General features: G+C 41.7%; 1 protein-coding gene across 1 annotated transcript; it reads right to left on the reverse strand.

Moving 5' to 3' along the window:
- Positions 1 to 2,098: 2,098 nt before the first annotated feature.
- lrrn1 (leucine rich repeat neuronal 1) lies at positions 2,099 to 16,141 on the reverse strand. Its single transcript, XM_034585977.1, has 2 exons — positions 15,661 to 16,141; positions 2,099 to 5,253 (listed from the first exon to the last, which is right to left on the reverse strand). The coding sequence occupies exon 2, from the start codon at positions 5,090 to 5,092 to the stop codon at positions 2,939 to 2,941; it is 2,154 nt and encodes a 717-aa protein (XP_034441868.1). The 5' UTR covers positions 5,093 to 5,253; positions 15,661 to 16,141; the 3' UTR covers positions 2,099 to 2,938.
- Between the last annotated feature and the right edge of the window lie 9,028 nt (positions 16,142 to 25,169).

A 25,169-nucleotide genomic window follows, 5' to 3' on the forward strand; every position in this document is an offset into this window, starting at 1 on the left:
AAAAGAGGCAGAGGATCAGTTTCAATGTGTAAGTTGAACAAATGCCGACAGATGACAGCTGGTTTGCCCTCCTCCGTCCATCATCCTCAGCGCAGCACACAGGTCTCCCTGAAGAGGCAGTGACATTCACTGACATTTCTCTTGCAGTATCTACTGACATCTCCGTACATGAAGGAACGCAGCAGACAGAGAGAGGGTTAAATCAATGTTATGATCGGCATTAGGGGGATAATATTAGAATGAAGGGACTTTATCCCAGATATATTGTGTGTATGGGCAACATATCAACCTTTAGCATTTACAAGCAATTTATGCACATACAGCTTATTAACAGACTATAATGTGGCTTTCAGCAACTATTATGGGTTTTACTAATGTATTTAACTAGCAGGTCTAAACAAAGTACATGAATGATTGATAACACATAACACACAAACTTATATAACGTTATGATATTACACGTACTATAAAGCATTTATATCCACGAAAAAAACACAGACAGGTTTGAAATGATTAGTTTTATATCCAGAACTCTTCACTCAAGATCCACTTCTGGATTTAGTCCGGAGATATCAGCTGCACGTCCTGGCCTTCATCAGCCGATGGAAAATGTTTGGTGGAAATGATAAATACATAAACAAATAAATAACACATATTTATGGTGTTATCAATTAATATATATCCATTTAAAATGTGATAAGGAATGTGTTGTATTATATTGCCAATCATGTATTTACATTTATTTACATATTGTGGATGCTTTTACGATATTAAACAAATACATGAATAAACAGTTAAATCTGCATTATAGTGTGCTATAAAAAGGCTTCAGTGTTTATACACGTATTATAAGTGCTCTGGAAGGCTCTGTCTACCCTTCAAATAAAAAATAGAATTTACAAATTTGCATTTTTCTCCTTTTCTGCCCAGATATCAGGTCCTTATAACGCCCACATATTCAAAATCTATTACTTTACAAAACTCTTAATTTGATTACAGCTCACTGATAACACTGGATAATGCTGTTAAAACAGCTTCTACACACGGAGGCAAAGTTTGGAATGGCTGATGAACTGGCCAGTGTTTCCTTTGCGCTGAAGAATATTTGTCTCCATCCCTGCAATAATTGAGGAAAAGAGGGGCAGAGAGAGCAGACAGGAGAGCGGGCCTGTTGTCAGGGGAGACTCCACGGAGATGGTTTGATTGCACCACAAAGCTCAAAGCTGTCAGTCATACTTCAGAAACAAACAGAGTTTCTGGGCTCCCACTGGAAATCCACTTTTATAGACAGCGAGACACTGAGATTTGGATTTGCATTGCGGTGGAGTTATGGCCCTATGCAGAGACGGTAACTCAACACATTACCTTCTCACTAGTTTCTTTAGAAAAGAACAGGGGATTGTTTAATGTCACTGTAGTGACAGTTGCAAAAAAGTTACAAATCAAATGAAAGTCAAACAGACACGATGACTAATTTTGCAGCAATAGACTGGGCTGTAAATTCAATAAGGCAGAGAATATGAGACATTTAAATGACTACAGCAGGGTTGCTTGGTGCTAAATAACGCTGCAGTCTGTACTTGTTGTAACAGTCCATTATCTATAATCACCATCTCCTTCAATCTTGCCTCAGATGCATTACAGTCCCTGTGTTGCTTCCTTTCTAAAGCTGTGGAGATGCAGAGTTATGCTTAGTAGAATAAAAAGAGACACTGAACAAAAATGCAGCCACTATAATATCCGGCGTCTTGGTGTAGACTGACTAATTTCTTTGTTTTCGAATGTACTGTATTTACTTTTAGGCAACTTGTACAGTAATTATATTCTGCCAGGACAAGAATTTAAATTATTCACTGATAATTGCTTTGCAGAGGCAAACACACTGACGTCTGCATCTCTTATTCTCTCTCTGCCTCTGTCATCACTTCTAAAAATAATAAAACGTTAATGCTAAAGGTTAATATGAGATGCACGAACAATTTAAGCTTTTAAACCTTTGCTGTTAATCTGTAAATATCTGTTTCTCCCAAGTACCTCCATTAAATATACAGTATAACATGTATGTTTGACAAAATAACACTTGGTGTTGAAATCATGGTTAAAAAATATGAGTAAAGAAGATTTTATTGAACTTGCTTTTCAATAAACAACATGTTTGTGTGTGGAAACCACAACAAAACCAGTGATTGTAGACATATTCTAGCAAAATAAGAAAAGAAATATTTAAGAAATTTAAAAAGCTTTACATCTACCTAGTTTATAACATTCATATTTCTATTGCTGGTTTACAGTAGTTGCTCTGCAAACTTAAAGTCTAAATCAAACATACTGTTATTTAATGTACATAAATTAAATTATAGCTGATACAACATTACAGAAGAATTGCTAACATTATTCAATAGACAGTATATCAAGTCTAAACTTACTTTGTCAGCTTATATTCCAGTTGATAGACAAATTCGTATATATATATATTTCAGTGCACAACAGTCAACAGTGAAACTGTTTTACAAGAGAAAGAAAGATTGCAGTCTCTAACAGTTCTGCCAGAGAAAACATGTCAAAAATGGGTCAGATTTCAGCTTCTCCTCTGCTCACGCAAACTGAATCTGTGACAATGCTCATGCTGTGTTCATCAAAACAAGTACTAAAAATAAAGCACAGTGACTACTAAGTCCAGGAAGCTAAACAAAGCTGCCATATTGTGTGTCAAAATGAGCGAAAGGTAAAAAGACAATGTGCTAAACTTAAGATCTAAAAACGTTGGTTCGTTTTTTTCGCTTCAAAGAGAAAGTCTGAGAGAACCGTTGAAAAGTGGAAACAAGAAAGAAAAAAACTACTCAGTCCACGTTTTCACAAAGAAGCAAATATGTATATATGTATTTGTGCTCCTGAAATAAAAATGTCTCTGTATCTCCGACTGGATGGTTAGTAGGTTTCACCACATGTAATAGCTGCGTGTGGTGTCCACCTGGCTGGATTTGGTCTCCGAGGAGCCCTCTTTTTCCTTCTCACTGTCCGCCTCCCACAAGTTGATGAGAGGAGGGTATAACTCATTTAGCGGTATTGAGGAGGTTTTCTGCATGTATTTTTTCAGCGAATGGTGATAGTTTTTCCTTTTCCACCTCTTAGCAATGTACATGCCCAGAGAGGCCAGACTGACGATTGCAAACATTGTTCCCATGACAGCTGCAAGAGCAGTGTTGGTTCCTTGGTCAGATATTTCCACAGCAAAGGCTGCTTGCTTTGTCGTCACATTCACACAAGCCTTCTGCATTTGTTGATGAATGTTGGAGACCGTGAGGCACACTTCGTACTCAGTTGCTGGTTGTAAATGCGTAAGGTTGTACTCATGGACATCCACAGGTACTTTGGCAGTGTAAGTGATATGTGGGTTGTCTATTTTCATGGTGGCGGATGACCACTTGAGGTTGGAGGTCATTACGTTTGAGTTTATTTTCCAGGAAACAAGGATTGAGTGGGATTCTGTCTGTTTGACGTAGATCTTCATGAGCTGAGTGCTGTCTAAAAGAGTGCCATTTACCCGTATCGCTATCACTCTTGTGTCAGCTCCCTCTGAGTTTTGAGCCACACAGGTGTATCGGCCAGAGTCTTCTACTTGGATCTGAGAAATTCTCAATGTCCCTTCACTGCTGAGGCTGTACTTGTCAGATGGGGTGTCCATCATTACCTTGTTCCCCATAGGAGTCACCCAGTAGATTTCAGGCTCAGGCTGGGACATGGCTCTGCAGTCCAAGTCCACGGTCATGCCAATGTCCAAATTGAGGTGGCTTGGGAAGGTGTCATGAGAAATCATGGGCAAGCACTGGTTTGCTAAGTTCTTCTGCAGCACCTCCCTCACACGCATACCTCTGACCTCGGTTGGCGTGGCACACAACATGGCCAGAGGTTCCATAAAGCGGACGGTGGTCTTGTTGGAGCTCATCCACTGGATAACGCAGTCACAGCGAAGAGGGTTAGTGTGAATGCTGATCTCACGTATGTTAGGGAGGGAATCCACTGTTGACTGATAGAGGGCGTTAAGTGCATTGTTGTTGAGCATTAGACTCTCCAAGGCAGACACATCACGAAAGGCCAGATGGTTGATGTAGGAGAACTTAGGGTTGTTTGTAGCCTCCAGCTTAGTGAGTTCAGGAAGGTTGTCCAAAGCATAACGATCAATAGAAACCAGTTCTCCCATGTTGTTTATTCCCAGCTCCTTCAGCCTCAGCATGTTCTTGAAATCCCCTTCCTGTATCTTGTGCACTGGGTTTTTATTCAAATCCAAGAACTTGAGGTTAGGTAACTTCTGAAGAGCTCTCTGAGGAACTCTGATCAATTTATTGTCATAGAAAGAGAGGCTCTCAAGATTGTCAAGTCCCACAAAGGCATTTCCGGGGATGTCTGTCAAGTCCATTCCAGCCAAAACCAAGCTTCTTAGATTTCCCAGGGGCTTAAAATTAAATTCCATTATTCCAACAACAGGGTTCTCCCCGATCATGAGGATCTCTAGATTGGGCGTAGATTCAAACCACTGGCTGATAATGGTTTTCAGCTTGTTGGAGTTGAGGTGAAGCCTGAGCAGGTTGTGGAGCCCAGAAAAGGCATTGGCAGAGATGGTGTTGATCTGATTGTGGTTGATGTAGAGCTCCTGTAGGTTGCTGAGATCCTGCAGACAGTAATCTGGCATTTCTCTTATCTGATTCTCTTCCAGGTGAAGTGTGGTGAGCTGGGTCATATTGTTGAGGCCAACATCCCGAATGTTGCTGAAGTTGTTCTGGGACAAGTCCAGCTCAGTCAGGTTGAAGAGCTGCTCCAGCTCCTCACTTGTCCTGGCAATGTAGTTGCTCTGTAGGAGGAGAACCTGAGTTTCACTGGAGAGGTTCCCAGGGATGCGTGTTAAACGTAGGTCATTGCAGTCTACAGTGATTGCTTCTCTGTAGGTGGACTGGGGAGTAAACCATGGTCGGATCTCGCACACACATAGCTGGGGGCAGTCATTGCTTTGGACAAAGGATAGGCCTATAGATGCCAGGATCAGGCCAGCAAGCACCTGGCCTAGAAGAAAACAGTCTAACCTCCGTCTAGCCATGCTGGGGAGGGACAGGTGGAGGGTCAGATGTCTTTGGGAAAGGGTGTGTTGCAGTCATCAACCAGACTTGGTTCTGATTAGGTCTTTTAGTCCAGTGAATTGGTCATTGGTTGAAGCCAACAGTAGAATTTTATAGGACGATCTATGAGCTGCAAGATGATCTGTAAAAAAAGAGAAAGCATATAAGTCTCTATAAAAACAGTTGCCGCCATGTTAATAATAAATACATGCATACATACATATGTTTTCAGCAATACTAGTGGTATGGCTCTAGGGATGGCAATATCTGTCATTTGGTGGTTATGACCACTGTGCGCCATGATTATTATCCAATACCTACAAAATTAATGATATTCCCATTAGCCTCAGTTACACGTTGTTTAGAGCTTACTCGATTCTTGTTGTATTGGGTTTGTACTCTCATGGTTGAATGCACCTATTGTTAGTCGTTTTGGATAAAAGCGTCAGCTAAATGAAATGTAATGTAATGTAATGTAGAGCTAATTAGTGAATGTAATACAATGATGGTGATCATCACTGATTTGTGGGTATATTGTTTCGGTGCTTGTGCATGAAATAAGCATGTTACCTTTGTCTTTCAAAGCTCTACAATGATTGAATACCTTTTAATTGCCTCACAGTGCATAGCATTGCTGTACACTCTCCATCTTATGAAATGTAACACTTACTGAATTATCAGAAAACCTTTCATGTTTCAGGTAAATGTAGAAATTGCCTTCAGACACAACAGATTGGCTAAGAACAACAACTGCTTCCTCCATTCTCCTTGTGAGACTGCCAGTTATGTGCAGCATCAACAGTTTTGGTAAAATGCAATTTCAGCTCATTACAATGTATTCACAAAACACTGTGCTGAACTACTTGGAAACACATCAAATTCCATTGAGGGCTTTCATCTATCCAACAGGCCCATAAGGACTTGATCATTAGCTTCTCCGAACATCATTAAACACTATGAGATATTGGTATGTGCCATGCCTCAAAGACAGCGGAAAAAAGATGCACGTCTTAATTTTTAATGCAACGTCTTAGGCATTCTGAATTTAGGGCAAACATGAAAAAAAGTTTTCAGAGGGCCTCGGACTTTTTCCAAGAAGACAGAGTACAGACGCAAGATTGTCAAAACTTTGAGACGCACTCTTTAACTCTCAGGAGAGGGTTGTGAGAGGACAAGAGACTCTGATCAAGCCATGGCAGCTGCTTGCAGTGGGCAATTATTGGCCCATATGTCATGTTAGGCTTCTCCAGTCACTTTGAGGATAAAGCATTTACCCTGGAAAACAGGATTCTTTTAGTCAATGCATGACAGATCCCTGCATATGGGCATGGTGACTGCTTTGACAAGGTCCAACCAAGACACTGTACATTTTAAATAATCTCATAGTCTGGAGTCTATCGGAGTACATCAATATTTCAAAACGATTTACTCTCCACAAAAGACAAAACCTATTTGTTTGTCCTCCATCACCATCAAAAGGTTCCCATTTTTTGTTTTAAGTGAATTTATCTGAACAACCATCACATGACTGTTGACTCTGGGTGTTTTCACACCTTCAAACTCAGAAGTCTAACTCATTCTAAACAGATGCACCAAGACCCTGTAGAGGAGGTGGTCTAGGTCCCATCCCAAACAAACTCAAATGGCTTGTTTGTGAAGGGAATCTGACCGGACCTTGATCTGACCTTAGCCAACAGGTGCTAAAGCTTGTCCACAAGTTTAAAATGAGCGGTTACTGTTGCCAGGTGTGCTTTGGTTTCTGGGAAGCAGCAGAGCAGTCAAACTGTAGCAGCTTGTGTAGCAATAGCAGCAGCTACATGTTTAATTTCATAGGAATGTTTCTCTCAAATGAAAACGTGCTATTCCTATATTTACTTTCTTCCTCAAGCTCCAGACAGATCTGATAAATAAGGGATTGTTGAGGTTTGCAATGATGCATTTTGGTTCACTCAGATTTTTGGCTGTGTGCAAAGCAACTGAACCAAGAGGAAAATCCCCCGAATTTAGAAACTCATCGACTGATTCAGACCTGAGCAGAAGAAATGTGACTTTAGACTTTGTAATCACAGTATGAACCATTACTTTCTTCTTTTTTTGGGCCTTTATTTTCCACAGGACAGAGAGATAGCTGTGAAAGGGGGCAGAGAGAGAGAGAGTGGGGAAAACAAGCAGCAAAGGTCTGCATGTTGGAATCGAACCCGGGCCGCTGCGTGCGGATGAGGCACATCCTTGATGGGGCGGCAGCTCTACCATATAAAGACATATTGTATCTATGCAACCGTTTTATTCTTCACCTTTTCTTGTTAACTGGATTAGGTTGCCAGAACGTCTTTAACAACCCTGTGCACGTGCAGTATCTTACAGCAACACTGAGATCACATTACTCAATTAATTCTATTTACTAAAGGAAGCATCCGACCCAGCCCGGTGCCATACGGCAGCACCACGGAACCACAGCCTATACTGCCACACAGCTTTATGGTCAACACCAGCTTAAGAAGATAGCACTTAAGAGGCTTTCAAACAAGGGAGCTGACTAATTCATCTGAATGCAAACTGCCTGGCAACAGCACCAGGGGGACAGGAAGACATCTCTGCTCCTCCTATACCGGGGATTTCTCATGGGACAGGGCGGAGCATGGGTGAAACAGGGATAGTACTGTATCTCTTCTTTAGGCTAAAGCAGCATATATTGTGAGGAGTGCTGCACCAGCCAGGATTAGTGGATGGAGATGCTGAAGTGCAGATTAGCTGGGGATAATGTACTACACTCAAACCCAGAGGAGAGAAACAGGTCACTTAGCACTTTAATTAAAAAGCAACATATACAGCATAGACCTCGAAGAGCGTTAATGCTTTGTTAATCTCATTAGAAAAATAAGCATATTTAACACTTGAGTGTGATTCAATGACTACATATTCTCTCTCATTAACATATTTTAAATGATTTCATTACTGTATTGACAACAAAGTAAAACAAATACTGATCATCATTAATCATTTTGTTATTTTTTAGGTATTTGACTGATACAATAATTGTGTATTCATTGATGATAATACATTTTTATAAAGTCTAACAAGAACGCAGCTTCAGGACAGAAATTGTATCCACATTTAAAGGAAAAGAATCCTGTTTTCAAGGTTTAATACCATTAAAAAAAATGTAGATGTTTTTAGAGCAAAAAGAAAAAAAACATGAGAACCTGGTCTCCACATGGCCTTTACATGTGTTACTGTCACTGGAGCATATCAACGACATATTGATACAACATAATCTGCGTCAAGACTATAAGGCAGGTTTAGTGATATATCATCTCTCCTCTATTTACCACAAATGGGGTTAATCTTAGATTCTCTTCATTCAGTAAATGCTGACAGCTTTGTCTGTGCCGCCCTTTGTGCAATGTCGGATTAAAAAGTTTATGATCCCATTTAATGCTGGATGCACAAAATCTGGCACTGTTGTCATTGCAAAAAAGTGGGTTAGCTGAACATTTTAAAATGCACTTAAAGGACTGAAACTAAATCTGTGTCAACATCCTGTCGGTTTTTCAACAACAACAAAAGGCAGCCTGGGACACTTGACACAGGCTTCACGGGTCTATTGTGATTCTGACGCCACAGGAAAGCGTAAAACACACAGCAGGTGGAAGACAATCAACTGCACCAAAGGCAGGAAGGCAGGAAGCGGAAAAACCCGGAGGCTTTAAACACAGCCACCTCTGAACCTGTGAACAAGAGACTAGAAATAAATACCAACAACTTCAGACATAAAGTCCGACATCTCAAAGCTTTTATCACGACCTGCTGCAGAGCGTTATTGACTTTCTTATATAGAGTCTAATCAAAGATACAGAACTGACAAGTGAGGCAGATGTTTATCATAAAACTCACATGGATCACGATCCTTGCAGATAAGGCTACAAATTTATTTCCATATAACGGCCACCTAATGTTAATGTTGTACAAATTATCCTGAAAAAAATTCACCTTCGGTCAGATCATTTTCTCTGTCGGGTTCTGCAGTGTAAGTTAACTGAGCAAAGAACAACCCTGATTACAAAAAAGGTGGTGGTGGAAGTTGTCATCAGAGGAATGATGGGTGAACTTACTACTGCTAATGTACCAATACTTGACCAGAATTAACTTAAAGAGCATTTTAATTGTCAACTGTGCACAACAGCTGCACATCATGAAGGGCTCTGCGACACCAAAGACAATTTAGACTATTTATTTATGTAAATTTTCATTATGTTTCCCACAGTGATTAGGACATTAGGTTGCTCATTGGTTAATTAAGCTCTGTGTCAGAGTCCTGCACCTGCTGCATTCAATCTGTATGCAAAGCTCACTACAGCACTCAGAGCATGGACTCTTACTAAGATTTGAATTTCTAATGTATACATTTATAGTAATAGAAGTCGCTACAAGGATCATTAGGTCAACTAATTGGACTATGAAGTAAAATGGGTTGAAAACACAGAAATCTGTTACCATGACACCCAGTGTCACGGTCAATCACAACCTTCTGCATAGAGTATGTCGCCTTGCACAGTTCCTACGAGAGAGAATGTCACAACATACATTTGTGATACTGTGTTAGTGTCTGTTATGAGCTGATGACTTTGTGTGGGAGGGTAAAACAACTGGAACAGATGTTTTTTTTTATTTGAGCAATGTTCAGAGGTAAAATTATCCAGTGACTAACAAGAAAAAAAGATTAAAGAGAAGACATAGACATACATTTTAATTGGCGAGGCAAAAATGTTTTTTTCTGTTGTTCTATATTTGAATAATAATCATCTAACAACTTGGGGGTCAGATCCCCTCAATGGGTTCCAACAGTGCACGAAAGGCCTATGTTAATATTTTAAGCCTTCACTGTTTTGTCTCATTGTTACCACTAGGGGTGGGTATCGTTTGGATGTTTACCGATTTCACTGCAAAATCGATACTTTTTTCTGGTGCCTTAACGGTGCCTGAACCGATAATTTTTCCGACAATAACAACAATTTTTTTTATTGCTGAGACAAATTGGAAGTTGAATTTTTATTTATTAATTGTTACCAGTTTAAAGTATACTTAACTTTAACTTAAAAACTCACAATAATGTAACACTATATAACAGTTCAGGCCCCGAAATCGGCATGGTGATTTGGTCCAGTAGGTACCGGTACCTGATTGGCACCAGATTTCAGTACCAAACCCTAATTACCAGTAACTACAGTGGATCCTAATTCAGTGGACTGCCCTCTTGGCCGAGAACCCCTCTATAGCATGATTCTACAGGGGACACAAGCCAAAACGATTTGCTGCCATTTCAACTCTGACTGCATTCGACAGCCATGAAAACGGTCAGCTTCATCTGATGCCATGGAATTAGATCCCTGTCATTTCCATTTGAGAGACGTCAATTAAAGAGCGACACTGAAACGCAACCTGTTAATTGGCATCCTGACGAACGTCATTTACATAAGTCATACGGTTCAGAGACGCCTCAGTCGGTGCAACAGTATGAATCGTTTCTCATTAATTGACAGTTGAGCCCCATTTAACCTATTGAGAGGATAATATACCAATAATTTTGCTAATTTCACTCATCAAGGTTTCCCATCAATCTTTACCACAGGAAGGAGGATCAAACATAAATCTGTCTCATGGACAGGATCTGTAGAAAGTGTGATGAGTACTGATGAGGGGAAACATATTTTTTCTTCTATGCTTCAAAGTTTACTTTCCGAATCCTTTGAGTCCTCTGAGTAATCACGGCTGATGTGTGTGCGCGTGTGATGGAGAATTTGAAAGTCCTCATATATATCTCTCCAAAAACTAGATAAGGCCTCCCTCTGAACCATTCTCAGTCCTATGGGCTCACTTGTCAAATTTCTGTCTGAACACACTCAAGCTCATCGTCAAGGAAATTCTTCCTTCAGTGCGATAAGGATTGAGAGTGACATGAGAAAATGAGATTTAAACTGGACTCTCTCTCTCTCTCTCTCTCTCTCTCTCTCTCTCTCTCTCTCTCTCTCTCTCTCTCTCTCTCTCTCTCTCTCTCTCTCTCTCTCTCTCTCTCCTTCCCCCCCCCCCCCCCCCCCCCAGGCCTCGGCTTTTACCCTTGAGCTTTTCAGTTTATTCATTTGCACACGTTTGAAAGAACAGAAAAAAGTGAAATGAGGGAAAGCCAATTACAGGTGGGAGCAGGTGAGATAAACAACCCCAGGGAACCTACAAACACATCTTGTCTCAAACGGAACAAAGCCAAACCGAGGTGACAGAAACACTCCTGAATTAGACAACAGAAGTTGAGCGACAAGGAAACAAGGAGGATTGTTTTATTTATATCCAGAGTGAGCGGGGCTGTGACAAGAGAGCTAAATGAAATGAGAGATACATCTGATGAAAGAAGTGAAAACCCAACTTTCTTTCATTCCTGATTCTCTCCTGCTCTGCACCAAACTGAACCCTAGAACAAATAGAGAACAAATAAATATTACAGGAACCTAGGAAACAGTGAAACAGGGAATTTTTGTTCCTACTAATGAGAGAATAAGAACTTTTCCCTTCACTGTGCTGAATATGGCTTGTTGTTTGTGTCATATCAGGGCATTTTGACTTGTGAAAGTCAGGACCATCGTCTGGACCCAGTTTCTTTTTACATGGTTTACATTTGATCAGGTTAGTTCTGGTTTCATATTGATTGTGTATAGAGGGGCATGCATCTAAAATAAGTAAAATTAGTCTTTTCATTTGAGTAGAGAAAATGAATGAACCGGTTCACTTCATTAATGTTGTTACTACTGTAATATTATTGTGGTATTACTACCAGCAAAGGGAACGTCCTCGTCCTTCAAACATGTCATACGTATACATATCCAATATATCATTGGAGGAGAAGACTACAGGCAATCCTGCCAAACGCTTATTTTTCTTCTCCTATTGGTTCATGCTGTCACAATTTCGACTATCCAAAACAATGTTTTCACCCTGGAAACCAATCAAACCGTGGTTTGTTTGATCTTTTGATTGGGTTAAATTTGTATTCGTTGGTCTGGTCTGTGGCCTGAGGTGAAAAGTCTGAAAGGTGCAGCCCAAACAAGGTGGGTGTGAAAGCCCCCTAAGTCTATGGATTAGTTATTCCAAAGAACAGACATTACAACGAGACATTTCCCTGCTCGTATATGTCTGAGTGCAGCAGTGTACGAGCAGATACACTGTATGTGCTCCCTGGTTTCTCATGTTGCGTCTGACTTTGTCGTCAGCAGCACTCATGGCATTGATTGTACAGCAGCTTGATTGCTCTTCAACTGGTTCGCCCTCACGGGCAAAATCTGAACGGACATTTGTTTGGAGATCCTCAGCTCCTCAAGCTGACTGATTAGATTTGTGCAGGACACACTAATTCATGGTCGAGCAGAGCAGCTGCTCCAAACGTCTTCTGACCAGAATAGAAACCTGCGGTCTGACCGTGAAACACAAGGTTGCACCACTGTCAAAGCAAAACAACGGGTGAGTAACAATACAGAGAAACACAGTCTAACTTATTTCCATTTAAATTTCAAGTCTTCAATCACTTGGTAAGTACATTGATTGATGGAAATTCTGCTCATGATCTCATCTCTGTTTTATATCGTTGTAAACTGAATATCTTTGAGTGATTGGACAAAACAATATTTCTGACAATTCTGGGACACCTTGAATTCTGGGAGGTATATTTTATATTACAATTTTCTGACATTTTGTTCCAATGTGTTTCTCTCTCTGGTTAAAGGAGTACTCCATCACTTTTCAGCATGAATCTTCTGTGGCCCTGGAGAGAGGGACACCCCCCACACATGAAAAAAACTGACAGATGTAAGCTATCAAGTTGCATCATGGGAGATGTAGGATCCAGTGTTTTCCTTGGCCTACACTGAGAGTCAGGACATATTTGTCTGTGCTGCTCCAATTTTTCTATTTTGCAACCGTCTCATGTGAGTGCACTAACTTAACTGAAGTGCAATTCTAACTTTAAAGGCAATGGGTATAAAAGGGCATATATATCAATTATGAATTAGCTCTGTGCACCCACATTGTATTGGTAGGGCCACTTTAACAAATCTGCTTGGGTTTAAAACAAAACATCAGGGTTCAGTGTGAGAGAAGCTGAGGATCAAACCACCAACAATCGGCCAACCTACCCCTGCTTTTTATTTCAACATCTACAGCCTCCCTCCTACCTCAGTCAGGTGAACCAGTCTGCCATTCAAACTAACTACAGCATAACAGAGTTCACCAAACTGCTGATCTCACAAAATCATAAATGTGATGCTTTAATGCTTCTATCTTAAATGAATCTTTCATATGTGAGGCAAACATCCAGCTGGGTCCAACCCCTCTTTCATGCCCTACACCTGACTGGGTGGAAAAGATGATTAGACGACGGAAGGCTTCACACACACACACACACACACACACACACACACACACACACACACACACACACACACACACACACACACACACACACACACACACACACACACACACACACACACACACACACACACACACACACACACACACACACACACACACACACACGAAATGATGGCACATATTGTAAACTAACATCTGCCACTAGACAAACGTCTGGCTCTGACACACTTCAGACCAGGGTGAGTTGAACTGTATGTGTCTGTTGGCCACAGACAGCTCAGGGTTAATGATGCCTTAGTCCTTCTTATAGGAATAAAGGCTTGAGCTCAATAACCCAACTCCCCCCTCTGCACCCTGCTTTATGCCCCCGGGACCTAAATGTTGTGGGGGGGTGGGGGGGTGAAGCCATTTATCCCCCTCCCATAAGCTCTGTTGTCTCCCTAACAACCGTGACACCACACGCACAGACACCTGCATCACACACTCTCTTTAGTCGGCTATTGTGATACGGTGTGCGTGTGTGTGTGTGTGCTCTTTTTGTTGCCTTTGGACCAAAGTCCAGTTCTAATGAGGCAAACATTTGATTTCTGGTCATGGTTAAAGATCAGGTCAGATCTGAATTGTGGTTGGCGTTATGGTTATGGTTAAGGTTTTGATTAGGCTGTCCAAGAAGTTAGGTTAGATAGCTGTGTGTGTGTGTGTGTGTGTGTGTGTGTGTGTTGTGGAGGGCTTAGCCTTTTCACACAGTCACATTATGGGGATTTGTCTTCCTTATGGGGACAAAAATCCAGTCCCAATAACGTAAAACATAACATTTTGAGGTGAAGACTTGGTTGAGGGTTAGATTTAAGTTTAGGATTGGGTTTGGGTTAAGGTTAGGGTTAGGGTTAGGCAAGTAGGAAAAGGTTAGAATAAGTCTCCTGAAAATCAATGTAAGTCAATGTAATGTCCTCTGAAGTCATGGAGAGTGTGTGTACACTGCGTCCATGTGAGACAGGATGCCCCCTGGGGGAAAATAATAAAAAGTAATAGCCTTCTGCTTGTTTAGAAATCTGCCCACAGCAGCCAGCAATTCAATGTTTGCAAGAATAATAGTAATAATAATAATAATAATTACAAGAGTTTTTCTTTAAATATGAAATGTCCAGCAGCAGTTTGGCCACAACAGTCTTCATATTACAAGTCACTAAATCACTAAATGACTTGGCTTTGCCTTTTACGTTTGGAACCAACACTCACTTATTTGACCCAGACGTCCACAGAGAAAAGCTCTAACTCAGCACTTTGGGGTTTTAAAGAGGCCATAAACAGAGTCCGGTGAGTCCAAACTGACCTGGCACTGCAGCGGCATCACACACCATGATAACAAAATCATGAACGCGTTTTTATCATCTTAACCTTTACACCGTCTCCTCGGCTCCATCCCCTAAAGTTGAGTGATGCTGTAGTCAGCAGCCTCCACCAACAAAAGCGCAACAGCTGCAGCGACAGAAGCAGCGTTAGAGAATCACAATGGACCCCCTGCCAACGCAACCCCATTCTCAGCGTACACCTCTCACTGAGGGCCTTGTCTTCATCCCCGAGGAAGACTCCAGCACTTTTTTTTTTTGCTTTGCTTCTAGAAGGGAAGGAATCGAGACATCTGCCGACATACTTTAACATTAATATGCAAATCACATTTACACAACGCTGCACGCATCTCCTGCTGTTGCTGCTGCCCTGAGTACCGCAACGAGATCAAAGTTTGTTTCTGTGCAACATCATTTGACGCATTGGACACAGCTCACACACACACGATCACTTCTAGATTCACAGCGGGTTTCATGACGCTGTAATGTTGATTTCCTATGAGGCTGGAAGTGCAGCTTGAGCCAGACTGCATTTATATAGAGGGAAAAAAAAGAGTATGCCCTTGAGTGAGTCTGCATCCCAAACTCGTTGCATCGCCCTTGCAGAGAAATGTTATGAATGGAAACATATCTAAAGTGTGCATGGTTTTACACGCACGTGCACAAAACACCGATTTACCACGAGGTTTAATTTAGGGATCAGACAACGTGGAAACGTGTTTTCCTCACAGAATAAGATGCAGCTTAAATAGAAACCTCTCCTTTCCGTTCCTGGGGGCTCTCACCTTGTTGGCATTCCGGTCCGATGTTCCCATGCGCACAGCTCCTTCATCCAGACACGCGTCGAATCGAAGCGATCAAACGAATGTTATTGAGCCAAGTGCTCATCAAGCGGCGTGATGCCGCAACCACACATATGTATCCCGGTGGCTTCTGTTTACAGCGATCTGCCGCCTGTGTATCCGATCAGTCCCAGGGCGCATTGGAGAAAAGGCATGGTGCGGTGTGAGATCTCCAACCTGCTGCTGCTGCTGTAGCTGCTGCTTCAACCCACCACCACCACCAACAGACCGGTCTGTCGCCTCAGAGATGCCCCCCCCACTGCTCTGCCTGCCGCCGCCTGCTCCTCCCACGGATGGAGAAAGAGAAAAATGATCAAAACACCTGGCGCTGTGCGGAGCAGTCAGCTGATTCCCCAGCAGGCCATTGGCTGAGAGCGCCTGTCTGTCACCGTCGGCACAAGCAGAGCGCAGAGCACCATCTGCTCCGGGGCTTGTGGCGAGAACAAAGGCTGGAGAGGGCGACGGGGCACGGGGCGACGTGGGGGATGTGTGCGTGGGGGAAGGTTGGGGGGGTGATGGCACATGGCATTACTGCTGAAAAAGAAATCCCCCCTCTGATTCTGATCCTCCCCCTATACACAAACATTAGGGGTAATGTAGACTGGCAGTGTGACACTCTGTGAGACTGAAGCTGCAAAAAGCAAAGTTTTAGGTCAACCAATGTGATCTCTTCATTTGTATACAGTACAGGCTATTGTGGTTCAGTAGCCTGGTAGCATAGGTCTCCATGTGGGGGGAAAGTGATTTCATCCCTTTCGATATTGTGATGGAAGTTTTCTGGAAGCTGGTGAAAGGAGAACTTGGTCAGCAGCTGATCTCTTAAGCAGAAGAGTTCAATGTAGAAGTGATGCATCAAGGAGACTAAAAGCATAATATCAATGGTAACAGAGTAACATGAGCAATTGTCAGCCCCAAGTCTGAAGATTTCTCACACAGCACCGTTAACTCCTTCCCTCCCCACCTTGCATCGCCCATCCCAACATGTTGTCTATGTCTACGTGTTCCCATCCTATTGGATACTTAAACCTAAAGCACGAGTACCAAAATCGAGTTGTGAGAGTTGGAGCCCAACCGTCTGGCACATTTGAATTAGATATGAAAGTCCCAGAGCGTAGACTGCTCTGTCCTCCTAAAGGTAAACAAATAGCAGCTGTAATGTGTAGGGATGTGAGGAGCTAAAGTGAAAAATTCCCTCACATATATATCGAGGTTTGGTCTAGTTTGACCTCCCTTACTGATAACTCTACTATAGAACCCATTTCTAAACACGTATTTCCTCTTATTTGACTCATTTGGTTTGCATCAAATAATAGATATAAGCCCATATATGACCCCTCCTCAACTTTCTTAGTGCAAGTGTCTGTTCTAAACATGCGTTAGGAGTTGGCTGTGTGCTTGGCCTGTGGTAATGCTGGTTGCAGCGTTCTGTCTGTGCCATTCACCGGTTTATTCAAAGTTCAGTGAAGCTCAACTCAGCATGCAGAAGCCTGAGAGAATCAGCGGCCGTGCCCGTTGTTATGATCAACGCTGTCACTTATGCTGACAAGTCCCAGCGCTGCTTATTCAAAGTTTAATAATATTGAAGTATCACGTGTCCTAATTGCACCAAATTCAACACTGCACTTGCCTGGGCTCTTCACAATACACACAAGCCAAGAAGCGCGGTTCTTGAGATTTCAGAATGAATTGATAGATATTTTTTAATTAATCAAATGTGTAAGACTTTAGTGCGGTGCTTGACCTATATCTTCTCTTTTTACAGGTGCACTGAACTCCCATAAAGTTGGGGTATTTACAAGGAAACAGATAAAAGTATTATTGAGAAAAAAAGGCCAAGATATTTTGACTTTTAGTTGTTAGTATTGGCACAAGTTCAAAAATGCTGGATCCTGCATTTCCTATAACGCAACACAATATCATCTTTGTGAAAGATACATCTTGTAACCTCCTAACCTCCAGTTTGTGGCACAGGCTTTTTGTTATTAATCTAAAGTTTCAAGCCCAAGCTAATATCTAACTTTGACAACACCAGAGTTATTTCCTCAGATGATCCACGGAACTGTCAGATTCTCCAGATGTAATTTGTCAGTATCGAACCCTGCCATCTTCCTCCTCTGCTTCCGGCCTATATCATTTCTTTTTAAAAACCTTCAAGAGCAGGCCCTGATCTAGGAGCTAACACGTTGATGCTTTGTTGAAGATTTGTATCATGATTTGTATCATCTTTTACAGTTTTCATTTTTTTGTAGCACTTTCTTTGCAGTGAATTTCTATTGACAATGATCTTGTCTCCCCAAGTGCAAGTTCACCCTCACACTGCAGGGGCGCTGTCACCGTGTCCATGAGCTTTTCACCGTCCAAGATGATTGTGATTAGTTAAAGAAATACAATTAAGTCAGAGAGTGTTTTCATTCCCCTTTAGCAGAATGATAATGTGTGCAGCCGGACCAGTTGTAACAGTGCTGACACAGGGCTAAGGAGAAAGACCTGACGATGCGCTGATTGCACTTCTCATGACAAGTAAACTGAACTCAATGTGTGAAATCAGAGGAGCACAATATACTGAGCAGAGGGTCTGTATACTGAGTAAATGTGCTGTAGAGAGAAATAAAACAGATAATAGAATAAGACATAACATCAGATCTATGAGGTGGCATCAATAATGAAGCAGATAAAATTGAATTGAATATACATTTTTATGTTGTGTGCAGTCTTCTAGTAGTTTTAGTATAAATCAGGCGTGAACTACTGCAGCTGAAAGTGCCAACAAGCTTAATCCAAAACTCTTTGCAGTAATAGATTTAGTGGAGGATGCAGCCAAATCTAGGCACCATCAGTCATATATTTTGAATATGTGGGCAAGACAGAAGTTTTTAAGCAATCTCTGAAATGTATGGGGCACAATTCAAAGCCAGTGGTATTATGGATGGCCCAGCAGGCCTTCAATAACATCTCTTAGTAAGAGGTGGTAACAGGAGCATCTCAAACTGGAACTCAAACGTGATGAATCCTTAAAACTTCTAGGCAGCTGTTATTGTCTTGTTGACAAATCCTCATCAGGGTTGAGAGCAAAAGGAACATCTGTCTTCTAAACCACATTTTTGTCTGGTTCTTCAACACTATAATGGATTGTAGGTCTAGTCTCTATGTTCAATTTCTGTTGGCAGCAAAGACCTTGTTTCTCTTCAAGTGGCTCCATTTGGTTTACACATTTCAAAAGAATAAGATTACAGAAAAAATATGATACTTTAAGACATTTAATCATGTAATACTCTATTAGGTGACATCCATACTACAACGTTTAAGTTTAAAACAAACGTTTGGTGATAGGAGCCTGACGAAACAGCGAAGGCTACATTGCGACCGAACAGACCCAATGAGGAAGTGGTTGTGAGAGTCTACATCTTTGTTTCTCTGGTAAGATATCTGTACTTCAAGTGTGGCTTTCAGGTACTTCACCCAACACTGCTGTGAATGTGTGGTGAAGCAGTTTGTGAATACTAATTACTATTAAATTTGTGTGCTCCTTTATTGTAAATATTTGAGAAGCCAGAGCTTATGTTTATTTGTACCATATCTCCCTTGCTTAATTTTTTCTCCTTGGAGAGCTACCTGAGCTGTAGGGAGCGTGAGGTCACTTATAGGTAAGTCAAAGTTGATATATCCACAATGTGAAGTCTGGACCAGCATAGGATTTTGATCTTGGTAGATTTTCTCTGAAATGTAATTTGCTTCTTGGTAGATGATTAAGTTTTTTCTCAACATAACAAACTCACTCACCTCACTGCATTTGGATTTTATTGGCTAACAAAGTAGTTGCTTGTGCACAATGTAATTATATGAGGTTCCTTATGCCTAATTAATGCAATATTCAAACCAGGCATTCATTTTGCACGTGTGTGATGTGAAGGCGGCATGATCACAAGAAAACATATGCACACGCCATCATCAGAGTAATAGCATGCAGTGATCTTTAAGTACACAGTAAATTCAGCTGAATACGGGATCACAATAAACCAGCACTCAGGCAGAAAAGCATTCAATGCCCCATTAGCATTTGTGTGCCCATGTACGATGACATCAGTAGAGCATTACCGCGATTTGAAGAATCCATTTGCTCACAGTTGCGATGAGACAAAGAGATTATGGACCCACTGTAACCATACGTGCGGCGGCTGAATGTGATCCGACTGCTCAGCTGCTCAGGCCTGTTGCCATGTCCCCAAAGTGCATGGCAACTGCAGCAAAGCAAAAATTAGATATGAGGAGACTGAAGTGGAGCCCCTGAATGAATAATTGTTTTTCGGGAAAACAGCATCAAAACCTGGTCCTCCCCTCCAATCCGCCTCCCGTTGGACCTCCCATTTTAATACCATCATCGTTTTGTTTTGGTCAGAAACATGTTTTTTCAGCTTTTTCTCAGTGCAGCCCTCTTGGAAATCTGTGTACTGTTCTCTAGAATAAAATTGGTACATGAGTGTCCTTCACTTTGAAGCACCAACGTTCTAATGCACTCCTCTACATGAGAGAGTCATTAAGAAATCTTGTGAATCTTGGCCACTGCAAAATTGTCACACATCTACCTGTATGTGGAACGCGAGCCCTTCAACTTACTGACCTCACACTTGACATGTGTATTGTTAGAGTCCCAGGGAAGTGCAGTGCTGAATTTGGTTTGGACTCGAAATACCTTCAATATTAATAACATGTGAATTAACAGGTGAACAGTGCCCTGTAGCAGTCAGTGGGGGCAGGGCAATGTGCTTTCAGTCTGTGGAAGAAGGACTGACACTGACATTCAGAATCACTTCATCTTTGGCAAGTTGTCTTTGGTAAGCACAAAGTTCATTTTGTTTCTGCGATAATTTATATCGAGCTGAATTACAGAGCTTTTATTTACTGAAATAGCCGACATGCAATATATGAAAAACTAACATAGTTTAGTAAATCCTTCAAGTTTATATATATGTGAACAGTAATGAAGCAAATTCTGTTACATTTTATGAAAAACATTGAAGATTAAAATCTTCACTGCAGATAAACCAGGTAGGATGAACACAAAGTTTTCTAACTTCACAATGCATCTGTTTGTAAAAACCTCTGCACACAACGTCCAGCACCAACAATAAAAAGTGATGGTATATTGTAAAACTGTTAGAACTAGCTCCAGAGCATTAACACAGGACAAGAGAACAGAACATTACAAACAGGCACTTAGATCTGCCACAAAACACTATATCATCCATTTGTAAATGTGCTTGTCCTTGTTACGTGACACATTTGCCAAAAAAATGCTTTTTACTGTGCAAAACAGCTTGACAGTATCCAACAGCACAGTGTACGGAGCGGTTTAAACACTTTGTTGTGTTGATTTTGAAACAGTTATCTGCCAGTGGGTGGTGCAGGATGAACAGGAGCAAATACTTAAAGCCTTGGTGAGGTGAGGGGGAATGTGGGTGGGTAAGAGGCAGGTTGGGGGAGAAGCTCTTATCTGTACACCTCCTCTCAGCTTCTTATCCATAGAGAGATGAAGACAGATGGTCTGCTCTGTCAGAGGAAGCACGGTGTGGAAACAGGCTGTGTGCAGCTGGACCTATACACACCCATTCATTCAGTAAAGGTGGATATGACTTCCAGTGGTATCAAATCTCAGTGCATCAGAGACCTGTAGCTGAGATCCTGTGTGCTCTCACTGTGGCAGAGATAACTTATCAGGATATACAAAACAAAAAAATAATTGTTATAAATTTACAGCAGGTTACAGGCTCTAAAACACTCCATAGTATTAAAAAAACACATTTATGAACCGTGTTATCCTCTGTTTCTGCCGTTCTATACCTCTGGTCAGCAGGTGTCACTGACTGTCACCATGGAGACGTGGCTCAATGCATAGACTGAGCCTGGGGACAGGATGGAGGAGATTTTCAGCTTGAAATAAATCAGCTCTTATTTTGGGAACTGATTACATTTTTATTAGACCTATTTAAAAACAAAATTAAGATTAAGGCCAATCAAAAATAAGTCTTTGAAAGCGGCCCCACGGCCTACTCATGTTTTTAGAGTGGAGTGTTTATCTGTATTAGCAGCTACCTCAGCACCACGGACAGCTCAGTGTCTCTCCTGAGGCTGTATGACAATACAACACCACAGATTAAAAGTGCACATTATTTCCATTTTGTTTTTCAATGTAGTAAACATGATAACCACATTGCTTTTATCATGTCCCTTGAGGCATATTCTTAATATAATGTAATATAATTGAGACCTAAGTATGATTAAAACAGCACCTATCATCATCTGCAGAATGTTTCACATGGATCAATAACGCTGGAATGTATCCACCACATCCTTGAGCTGAGCACAGAGCAAAACAAATATGGCATCTACTTCAGGTATTGTCTGTATAGTGAAATGTTTTAGCATAGTCCTCTGTTATACAGAGCTCCCATGTCATCCAGTTTGAGAAACAATTAATACTAACTACAGTGGCCTGCTCTTTCAGGAAGGGGTTGATGGAAAAGGACACTTTGGGATGGTACTAGACGTGGTTCAAAGGTGCTGCCTGAGAATTAACAAAATTTCAAAGTATACCGCAAAGAGGCTATAGCAGCCATCCTCCATGACCTACATCCTGTAGGTCCAGCACCTTTTCTCATTTAGCACTTGAAGGCGTTTGAAGTGCTCCTCTTGAGAGGTTTATGTTCGTGATGACGAGAGCCTGTGTAACATCTCCAGAGAATACGTCTGCATCAGTCTATGGACAGGCACTTTCTAAGAACCCATGGCCCGATGTGATGCTTGTACCATCACTCGCTCTTAAATGTTACCCTCACTTGAGTTTACTGTTGGGTTTCATGGGCATCATATACTCGCTGCCACACAGTATGTTTATACTTCTTTGTGTTTTGGTTTTGCTCATGTGAGGAGAGTTATTCATGATGTGATTATCAGGCCTGCTGGTGTGAAGGCCAGGAGTGGACTAACAATGTCTGTGTCCTCGTATCCATCCTCTTCTTTCTGCTCTGCATCCATATTAACTGGTGGCCTGTTAGATCTACTATCACACAAGGTGAGAGGATATAATGAAATATTATTTTCTGTTATTTTGAAAAGCCTCTGTTCACTATGACATGTTTTTTTCACATGAATCCTCACTACGCTCCTTTTCATTCACCACACTCTTGCTTCAGCTGCTCTGTATTCAGTGTATCAAGTGCAGCTATTGATCGCCTCTGTTAACTTGTGCCGTAAACACTGTGGTTTATCAGGCCTTGTCATCTCCTCACAGGATGAGACACTGTGTATGCTAAGCTTCGGTTAACATAACAGGCTTCAAAAGAGCGCAGCCAGCAACAGACACGCTTTGTGTCTCAGTTTCACTTCACTTTCAATCTCTCACGAGCTGCACTGAACTAAAAGTTTTTTGTTCTCATAACTGCCAGGTGCAATCAAACAACGGTTTTACAGCCACTTGGAGGAAGTAGGAAGAAACTTCAATTAAATCAGCCTGTGTGATAGGAATATGCAGATGTGGAGGTTCTAGCAGGGAACAAATACACCACTTATGCCTCCCAGGACACTCATTAATGGTACTGCATTGTTTAATATTGGTGTTTCCATTAGCCCAACCACAGCACCAAGCAGGTCTTCCCACTGCCGAAAAACAGAGGGCTATAAATAGAGATAAGCAAACAAATGGTTCTCATTTTCAGGTAGTGTCAAGTGGACGGAGGGAGGGAGCGGGGTGCTAGAGGTGGATGTGGGTGTGAAAATGATTGAGGGCCAAGCCCGGGCCAAGCTGAGCCCGATGTGACGTGGCATTTGGCCGGCGAGCCTCCGGGAGGTCAGGCTGTCAGGACGACTGACAGTCAGCTGAGCAGAAGCCAAGCGATGCTGCTGCTGCAGCTGCAGCGGAGGAAGCAGGAGCAGACGGAGACGCTGGCTGGCTGGAGCCTCAGCGCGCCACAATCCCAGCTCTCATTTACCGCGACTCATTGTGATGCAGGTCTGGAAAAAGAAACGGGACACGCCAGCCAAATTCATACCCAGTTGCGAAAGTAAAAATGGTACGAAATATTCTGTACTTTTAGCCCACACAGTGTTTGCATTTTCCCCTTATAGGCTGTCAGCAGTTATGGCATGTTCCTGAGGCTGAATTCGTTTATAAAACATCTGTCTCAAGATCGTGATCTCTTTATCTGCTGCCCAGCTCTGCTTCCCTCTCCCCCTCTCTGTTCTGTTTATCTCCTGTTAGTCTCACAGCGCATGTTGCCGTTTCCTCCGGGCAAGGCAAACTATCCTCCCAGGGCTTATGCAAGTGTCTGCTTTTCTGCTTAGCATGGATTTCTCCTTCATAATGCACCAACGCAGAGGTTAAAAAATGCAGCTCGCAGACTGATTTGATTTGATTTTCATTGGACGGATGAGTTAGTGAGAAGGAAGAGACACCGAACGATCCAAGGACCGATTTGTTACCTGAGGCTGTGATGGTGCAAATCACAGATATGTTGCTGTTGACTTTTGCTTTCATGTCTTGTTAATAATCCGTCACAAGCTGCGATGGAGATTGATTCTTGACTTTAAGATATAATGGAAGTTGTAGTAGATATTAGATTATCAATATATCCCCCTAATAATGGTACCAAAAATCACTCAGTGATCTTCTAAGTGAACCGTTCCTAATTATAGCCCAGAACTGTGGTTTACACACCCTGTTTTGTGGAAGCACCTCACTACCTTAGACTGAAGGGTAACTTGATGAAAACAACAGCAGATATAAGGTTTTTTTTATGGTCTATAATGCTTCTATTAGTACAGTACATTGCCATGCAACTATTCATGCTCACATTCACACCAACAGAAAATTGGGAGTCTTCCATTGACCTATTTCCAATCTGCATGTCTTTGGACTGTGGGATGTATTGTTTACATGGTTCATGTAAACAATACATGGCAATATTGATCAGGATCGGATGGTGTAAAGTTGTAGAAGTGGCCAGCATAGAGCAGTCAGCAGAGTATATTACAGTGTTTCAGCACTTTTTTACATTATGTTGTAAAAAATGCGGCACCAGTTGTTGCTGCTGATTCTGTAAAAACAGACCACAGCTGGCAACGACAGCTCAGCTTAAACTAATGTATTTATTTCTATGAAAAGCTTAGCAAACAAAAACTTATCATCAAGCAGGTCCAGATGTTTGACTGGCACTGCACAATTGACTTTTTTGTGAAAAGATATCAAAGACACTGCAGGCCATGGACAATGGACAATTTGTTCCCTTGGTTGGAGCTAAACTAGGTAGGTAAATGGGGAGCAGCTCTAGCCAAGACAGATGTAGCAGTGTTAGATAGCATGGGTCGTATTGGAATTGTCTCTTGATACAGGTCAATGGTCAAAGGATAATGGATTCAAGAGCTCCAAGTTTTAAGTTATTAAACCTTTACTTTTACTA

The sequence above is a fragment of the Hippoglossus hippoglossus genome, chromosome 5 (genome assembly GCF_009819705.1).
Source record: "Hippoglossus hippoglossus isolate fHipHip1 chromosome 5, fHipHip1.pri, whole genome shotgun sequence".
NCBI lineage: Eukaryota > Metazoa > Chordata > Actinopteri > Pleuronectiformes > Pleuronectidae > Hippoglossus > Hippoglossus hippoglossus.

Bases quoted from the DNA above. Each gene is read 5' to 3' on its own strand.
- lrrn1 (XM_034585977.1), bottom strand. From the start codon at position 5,092: ATGGCTAGACGGAGGTTAGACTGTTTTCTTCTAGGCCAGGTGCTTGCT.